Genomic DNA, 9,203 nt, shown 5'->3' with positions numbered 1-9,203 from the left:
ACAACGAAAAAAAAAACTCTTTCGGCATTAAAACAACCATTTTTTTTTTGAGGTTAATAAAAAATTCAAAAAGTTTTTGTCTTTAATACGGCATTAGATAAATAAGTTTTTACGCTAATGGGCACCAAGATTCTATTATTATTTTATTGCGTTATAGGACTTCAAACTTTTTGAAAAGAAAAAAAAATCCGATATTGCAATTTCAAAAATTTTTCCTGTGAAAAATATTTGCATAACTGAAAAATTTTAATACGCATCATAAAGCGCATCTATCGGCAAATAATATCCAACCAAAGAAATTGTGATTTTTTTTCATTTAGTGACACACCATAAAAAAACTGATTACAGGTGGGTATTTCTTAAAATTTCGCAAAAATCAAAATATCTCGAGAATCGTAACACTTTCGTTAGAGCTATGCTGGATTATTCTGATTGGAAATAGTCCAATCTATTAGGAGTTTTCATTTGGACCACTATTTACGGGACACCCTGTATAATGCATCGTGAAAGAGCGCGGTAAAACCCCGTAAATTCCCTCGTTGGCAGCCTAATAAAATTCTTATCAAAACGAGGTCATAAGTTTATCGCCTAAAAATATACAACGTATTTATTATATTACTAAGCCCAGATAACAAATAAAATCGACCAGTTTTGAAACGGCTTATTGACCAAACAGACGTCAAAAAAACAAAAGGAAATTAAACCGCGAAATTCAAAAATTTAGAACAAAATGACGGATAATCCCGCGATCAAGGACAATCTAGATAGCGGAACGATAATTGAAATACCCAGCGCGAACGGGACGGACGGTAATGTGGCGCGCGATATCGCCGAAGTAACAACTTCTTCCCGCGATTCGATTAACGCGATAAAAATGGCGCCCAACGAGAATCAGCTGTTACCGCCATCAGAAACGGCGACCAAAGAAAAAAAGCAAAATGGCGCAAAGGGTCATAGGAAGCCACACGAAAAACCGCCCGAGGTGGTGGATTTTCGCACCCATTTAACCTCCCTCGCCCACATCAGCACTTTAGTTTTTGTTTATATCGTGTTGAAACTGGCTGTGAGTAGGGGCGAGTTTGATTTTTTCACTTGGCACCCCATACTATTAGCTGTAGGGGTAAGTATTTAAAAAAAAAATTGTTAAATTAACCGCATTGGTTTAAAGAAAAAGTAAGGTTATGTTTTTGTTGTGGTTTAGTAGGGGCGCTTATCATAGACTTTTGGAAAATGACGTCCATCTTATATTTGTCATAAAGTCAAAGCTGTCATATGGTGTTTCCTCTCTGTCAGCTTTTTTACTTTTGTTGAATAAATAAATTGAATGTATCAACTGTGTATGCAAGGTAAGTTAGACGATCAAGGCTATTTTCTATGACTGGCTAAAAATGTTATGTTTTAATATACATCAGGGTGTCCCAAGTCGAATGACTGCTCAAAAAAGGTGAAAATTTGGCATCACTTAACAGAAAAATCGTTATTAAATTAACCGTTCTGATTTAAAGAAAAAGTAGGGTTATATTCTTGTTGTGGTTTAGTAGGGGTGCTTGTGATAGACTTTTGAAAAATTTAATGGTCTCTTCATTATGGGTCCTCCCTGTAAGTTTTTTACTTTTGTTAAATAAATAACTGTGTATTCAAGGTAAATTATAGACGTTCAAGGATATTTTCTAGACCTACTTGACAAAAAATTTCGTGTTTTAATATACAGGTTGTGTAGAGGGGCATTACACTAAAATGTGGTTTTCATTGATATTAACATATGCCTTTATACCGAGTCTCTCCCTGTAAGGTGTTAATTTTTTTTAATAAAACTGAAATTGGGCCACTCCATATGTAAGGTTAAGCCTATTTTTCCAAGCTTCCTTGACTGTCTCTGAACATTTTAATCTTGAATGGGATAATAAAAGTAGAGAGGAAACAGGAAGTCCATTTGAAAAAATTGACGTTTAATAAGACTTTTGTCAATGAAATGTGTAACTTTTATTTTTGACAACCCTGTATTTACTAATTGCCAAGATAACGATACAGTCGAAAACAGAGCTTCACGTTCTCTCACTCATAATTCAGCTTTTAGTGCCTGGATTAGCTTGATTTTTGCTTCAAAAGTTGCCTGAATTTCTCCTTTACCCACAATTCAAGATTCAGACAAATCCGGCATCTAGAAGATTTTTTAATACATTTTTTAAAAGTCATATGCAGTTTACTGTTAGTCATTAGTCATTTCTTGGTTCTCTGGCTTATAACTCAGTTTCTAGTGCTTGGATTTTCTCAATTTTTTGCACAAAAGTTGCCCTGAATTCCTCCATTATACACAGTCAAAGATTAAAGCAAATCCGGTCACTAGAAGATTTTTTATTGCAGTTTTTGAAAGACATGTGCAGTTTACTGTTATTCATTATAACTTTCCAGTTCCCTGGCTCATGCCTCAGCTTCTAGTGCCTGGATTTGCCTGATTTTACTTCAAAAGTTACCTGAATTCCTCCTTTACTTACAGTCAAAGATTCACGCAAATCCGGCTATTAGATGATTTTTTATGGCAGTTTTTGAAAGTCATGCGCAGTTTACTGTTACGCATTAGTCACTTCCCGGTTTTCTAGCTCATAACTCAGCTTCTACAGCCGATTTTTTCTTGAAAAGTTGCCTGAATCCCACGTTTACTTACAGTAAAAGACTCATGCAACTCCACGTACTAGATTTCTTAAATTTATGTACATATTTCTGTCGTGACATGATACCCAATCCTACTAATATTCTTTTTACCTTTAACGATGTTGTCAAATTTTCAAACAAACTTTGGCTAAAGAAATTGACCGCCGCAGCTCATCGTGGAACACTCTGTACAGTCATGGCACGCTATATTGACAACTAGAAAATAAGCAGAAGAATAAAGACTGAAGCAGAAGTCATTCTCCTAGAAAATTTCAAAAGTTAACGTCATTGTATTAAGAATGTCGTTTTTTATAAATATATATAAAAAATAAGAAACCGGAAGTCACGAAAAAAACGTTGTCAAATTTGTTTGTCAAGGGGGAACCACCTTGACTTCTGTTAATATAACAAACGACAAAGACCACGGACTAATGCCGTATGACTCACACTTGCAGGAAACCAAAGCTCGGTAAATGGGTTTTTCTATCATACCCAGAACCGTGCAATTTTTAATGTCCTGATGACCTTCGGTTTATTCTTGAGTAAAAGTAATAAAACGAACGCTAATTATATGGTATTTTAATTAATTTACTATTTTTGTCCTCTGCTCCATATATAGAGTGTTTTATTATATTAATTCGCATCTCGGAAACCGTTACAGGGTGTACATTTTCGAAACAAGTATTTTCTTCTTATTTTGACTAAAAATCTAAATAAATACTTCTATTTAAAATATAAATTAGATCAAATTATCAGTCAATGAGCAAACACTTAATTATCATTTATATAAATGATTTTATCTTGGTCACATAATTTTGATAACTTAAGTAAATAAACCTGAGATTTTCATTCGGCAAATAATACTAAATGGCATATATGTATTGAGTAATTTAAATATTTACACTTATATATGATTATTTTAAGAAAATATTAAGGCTTCCTTTAAAATTCTTTTATTTTGTTTAATTAAGCCACCCCAATACTAATTCATAAGTCATAGTGCCTTAAATGAGTTATAAACTACTTGTGAACTTTTTAGGCAAAAATTTACCCTTTTCCTAAAATTTAGTTTACATACCCCACCCTGCTCAGTAGAGAATCTCAAAAACGTTTTTGACCTCTCTTCTTCTTATTATCAAATGTCTGGGTTCCAAAACATACATGGCGACTTTAAGATATGATCCTACGCAAACTATCATACTCACCCAAAGACCAATTCAGTTCAGCCACTAATAAACTATTTAGATGTGTAGAAATTAGACAGACAGGTTTCTATCTCTACCACAAGGTTTTCCACAATTGAAAATTTTAAAAATATAACATAAATTAATTGCAAGCACGAAGAGACTGAAATGCACAAATATTTTTATGGAAAATCCTAAGAAATAAAGTTGATTGTCCATATTTGTTCGAAAAACTGAAATTTGTCCCCAAACGACTCCTTCCTTTCAAACCAACATTTTACTTATCTCTTCTGCATGTAAACGTATTCAGAACCTTTACAATATATGAAATGTGTAAGAGAAGTAATGAATATGACTTATTAAAATTAGATTTCTTTACATGTATTGAAGAGAGAAAAAATGTACCCCTCAACTAACCTGGATAAATAATATATCTATACTGTATTTTTTGATGCAGTTTCCTTAAATTAGATTTTTAAATACGTGAGTGACATTCTAAATGTTTTTTTCCTTCAATTAATAAGTGTTAGTGTTTATTGCTCTGTAATTGCGTTGATCCTACTATAGCGCATTTATAATATTAAATAAAAAAAATTAGTTTTTTCCAACGTTCTGTAGATTTTTTGGAAAACTGTGCCATACGTTTCAATTAATTTAATTAAGCCACCCCTATACTAATTTGCAGAAGTCATAGTTTTTTGGTTTATGAGCTATAATCTACTTGTCAATTTTTTAGGAAAAATATTACCATTTTTCTAATTGAAATTTTTTTAACGCCCTGTTGTAGTTTTTTAGGAAAATTTTGAAATAGGTGCATAATCAATTTAATTAAGCCGTCTCTGCAAACTTGCAGAGGTCATAGTGTCAATTATACTCAACTAACCGACTTTTCCATTTACAGTGGATGCTCTTAATGACCGAAGGCTTCTACGCAATCAACAAATACAACACCTACTGGCGCCTCAAAACGACCGGAGGCCTCCGGGTTAAAGTTCACGTGACCGTCTTGGCCCTCGGATACACCCTCTCCGTCATCGGATTCGCCATCGTCTACATAAACAAAGAAAACAAAGGAAAACACCATTTCGTATCCTGGCACGGCCTGTTTGGTCTTATAGGGCTGATCTGCACTTTCCCCCCGGTCCTAAACGGGCTCGTGCTGTGGTACAAAAAAGAACTGGCCAGTTACATCCCTAGTCCGAAATTGGTTAAGTTCGTCCACGTGATGTCCGGTACGTTGGCCTTTACTTTTGGGGCTCTCGCTTTGGTTCTGAGCGTCTATACCAACTGGTGGGCGAAAAGAAGCAACAGGAGCGACTATTGGTTTTATGTGGGACTGTTGAGTGTTATTTATCCGTTGGTTTGGGCCGTTTATGGCCCAGCGGTGAAGTTAACGAGGGTGATTAAGGATTATTTTAGTGAGGATAAAGACGATTAGGGCCTTTGTGTTGCTTGTGGCGGTTTATTTTCTTGATAAAAACGGAGGCAGGCCAATGAGAGATGCATTGTCTGACCTAAGGTGGGGACATATATGTTGCTGCGGCTAAAGCTTAAATAAATTATTTTGTTGGATAATCATGATGTTTTTTTTTTAAACAGTTTGGTTGATAAAAAGTGTATTTTTTCAAGATTTCTTAAGAACAAGATTAAATGTTCAGATTTGGAACCGTTTTTAATGTTAATTGACCTCCTTTTCTCCGAATAGGTTCTAAGGCGATGGGAAGATTAAAAGAAATTTAGTCCGAAACCTCATAACGTAAAAAACTCTCCTCTAAACTTCATTAATATTTACATGAAACAGAAAGCAGAATAATATCTTCATATATAGATTACCATCGAAATTTGGTCGAATAATTAGTTGAAAAATGGGAAATATTAGTATAAGAATTTCTTACTATCACAAAATGGACCTAAGAATATGCCAATTCACGTTCAAAATACAGAGATATATCGATCTTGTGTAATTTCTTTAAACTTTTTGAAATACATAATTCTTTATAATAGAATATGCTCCCATGTTAAATTAGACTTAGCACCTGATCAATTTGGTTTTGTTAAAAATTGCTCCTGTGCAGTAAACCTAGCTTGCCTAAATGATTATTTGGGTCAGCATTTAGATAAAAGGGATCAGTTAGAAGTAATTTACCTTGATTTATGGAAAGCCTTTGACCAAATTGACCAATGTTCTTTTCATAAGCTCACAAATTTTGACTTTCCAAGGATTTTGTTACCACCTCGTAAGTAGGACTTGTGTAACCAACTTGTGGAATATCAAGGCTTTAAGACTCATGTATACGAAGTGTGGTCGCAAGGGTCTAACTTAAGCCCGCCTTTCTTTTTATTATTCATTATCGAACTTGCCAAAGTTTACCGTTTGCAGGTGACATCAAATTGTTCACAAAAATAGATACTGAAGATGGTTTCAAATTCCTTCAGGTAAATCTTAATAGAATTGAGAATTGGTGCAATGTCAATATTTTATTTTATTTTATTTTAATTACACCACTCCACAGAAAAAATTCCAATTATTGAGTGGGGGAAAAAAATACAATATTATACAAATTACAATCCAAAACTAGAGAAAAAAAAAGAATACATTATTAATAGCAATAGTTTCCTACAATATTATACAATATTTGAATAAAAAATAATTTTGTTTATGTCTACTATCTAGGAAAAGCGTACTCTTTTAATTTCGGACAAACTGCAGTTGAATATGTCACATTGATCCTGAACAGAATTAAAAGTGCCACATGCTCTACGCATTGGAGAATATTTACAAATATTCGTTCTAGGTCTAGATAGGTAAAATGTGTCAGAATTTTTAGATGATATGCGGGGCACATGAAGATTTACATGTCGTAATAAGTCTGGCGAATCAATTTTATTATTAAGAAGTTTAAATAAAAATTTCAGATCAGCAGATTTTCGCCTCTCCTCAAGACTACTAAAGGAGTACCTTTCTAGTAGGCGTTGAAGTGAAAAACCAATTTCTGGGTACACTCCGTCACATTTATATGAAAGGAACTTTAAGAATTTACGCTGAACATTTTCTAGTTCATGTATATGATTCATATAAAATGGTGACCACACAGAAGAAGCATATTCCAGTATTGATCTCACATAAGAAAAATACAAAATTTTAAGACTAAAGATATTATTAAAGCTATGTGCGTTCCTAATGACAAAACCCAGCATTCTGTAGCTCCGATTAACAATGTCCTGAATGTGTGGCTGAAAGGAAAGAGTGCTGTCGAATGTCACCCCCAAATCCTTGAACTCCGTTGATCTCGGGACAGTCTCACTGTCCATAGTATAGTCATACATAATCAGGTTTTTCTTCAAAGAGTAAGAAACAACTTTACACTTGGCAGCATTAAGAGGAAGATTGTTATTTTTGCACCATGAATTGAGGAGATTAATATTATTTTGCAATTCCATACAATCTAAGATACTATTGATGCCATAATACAATTTTGTATCATCCGCATATAACAAACTATTTACAGTGAGCCGTTCCGATATACTATTAATAAATGTGTTGAAGAAGAGCGTTGATTTATTTTAGTTATAAATAATGTTGTGGTAACTAAACTGGATGAGACTATTGATCTGGGGATTACTTATGATGCTAAGTTAAGTTTTACCAAGCATGTATCAAAAATAGTCTTTGATTCTGCCAAATCGTTAGGTTTTATTTATCGGAACTGTCGACATTTTGAAAATGTTAATACTCTCAAACTATTTGTCTCCTCTTATATACGCTCAAAGTTAGAGTATAGGTCTCTAATTTGGTACCCCATTTATAACTCTTATCTGATCGATGATTGAGCTTTATACGCTCAATACCGATAATATGAGCTTAATGTGCAAGTTTATGAAGTATCTCTGATTTAGAGAAAAGGGTCTTTCGAGAAAGAGGTTTGGATAATAAATTATACTTAAATAAATGTATTATTACATCCTTAGCAAAAAGAAGAGAAATTCTTTCCGTAAAATTCTTATAAGACCTTATTCATAACAAGATTGATGGTCCCAACTCTTAAAGGGTCTTTCTGGTATATAGTCTGTTTTAGTACTTTTAGGATGTTATGCATTTTTACTTTAATATATTTGATTTTATTTTTATATACGCATATCTTTTTGTTCATTTTTCAGGGTTAAGTTGGATAAGGGGTCAATTAAAATCCAAGCTTTTCATTTTTTTTTCTTTAATTTCCATTTTGTTTCGGCCTATATTAGGCTTTCTTCAGGGCGAACAGAAAAATCAAAGCTTCTCGTTAAATTGTGAAAAGTAGAACATAGCTGTATGTATATTAAATTTGTTCAGTTTGTTCTTGAGGATATATAACTGCTGGTGTGTAGGTAACAATAATATTTTTTTTGCTTTGCAAATGCTAAAGTACGTCAGCATACTTTTATGTCTCTGTTTTCTTTTATACTTCTAGTTCTTTCCTGTAATTGGATAACAAACCTGTAGGAAATAAATACTCTTTTTTAAATCGCATTCGCAATTTGATGATGATGGAGTTTACATTAGGCATTTATTATGCAAAATAAAATAATAGGCGAAGGGTCCTGTTTACTTCACAATCTTTATTTCAAAAATCACCGACATGTTTTGGTTGCTAAACCATTGTCAATCGGCATTTACTAGCCGTGAAATTTACGAATTGTCTAACTTTTAGCAATATTTTAAAATAAATATAGTATATATTATAGTAAATAAAATTCAAAGATTTTATAATTTTTCTAGGTGTCAGGGAAAAACGGTTTTTACTTTTTTTATAAGAAATTTAAGCCAGTTATAAAAACACAATAAGAACAAGATATGCTAAAAATAAAAAGTGTTTATATAAAATGCTTATTTTAAAAAAGTTTGTAAAGGTTAAGGTTTAAATGTTTTAGATGTGTAATAAGTTTTTTGTGAGTAATTCCCATTGCAGATATGATAAATGGTTTAATATGGCCATATTGTTTTATAAGTATGAATTGTAATATCATAATATAGTTTGTAACTTTTATTTTCAAGAATATTTTCTGGCGTATAATGGTAATATGGATTTTTTTCTTTTATAGGTTTTAACCTTAAGGCTATTTTTTGCTGTAATATGTTTGCAGCCTTATTGTACGTCTTTCTATATATATTGTTTCAGCTAATATTTCACATCCCCTCGTTATATGTTCATCAATATTTTCTTCTAATATTTTTTTGTATTTTTTAATATACATATATTTTGATAATTCTTGTAGCTATAATTTAGCCTTGAATCGTAAGTGCAAACCTTTTGGTTTCTGGGCCACTAGGATTTTTTGGCATCAATATATTTAGATATTTACTATGTAATCTTTTATGTGTCCATTGTT

The 9,203-nt window shown here is 32.6% G+C and overlaps 1 protein-coding gene across 1 annotated transcript; it reads left to right on the top strand.

Moving 5' to 3' along the window:
• The first annotated feature begins 651 nt into the window (after window positions 1–651).
• On the top strand, window positions 652–5,411 carry LOC126736655 (probable transmembrane reductase CYB561D1). Its single transcript, XM_050441118.1, has 2 exons — window positions 652–1,120; window positions 4,738–5,411. The coding sequence occupies exons 1-2, from the start codon at window positions 731–733 to the stop codon at window positions 5,272–5,274; spliced, it is 927 nt and encodes a 308-aa protein (XP_050297075.1). The 5' UTR covers window positions 652–730; the 3' UTR covers window positions 5,275–5,411.
• The last annotated feature ends 3,792 nt before the right edge of the window (window positions 5,412–9,203 follow it).

Source organism: Anthonomus grandis, chromosome 5 (assembly GCF_022605725.1).
Source record: "Anthonomus grandis grandis chromosome 5, icAntGran1.3, whole genome shotgun sequence".
Taxonomy (NCBI): domain Eukaryota; kingdom Metazoa; phylum Arthropoda; class Insecta; order Coleoptera; family Curculionidae; genus Anthonomus; species Anthonomus grandis.
The sequence above is the reverse complement of the archived record's forward strand: the minus strand, read 5'-3'. Positions and strand labels throughout refer to the sequence as shown.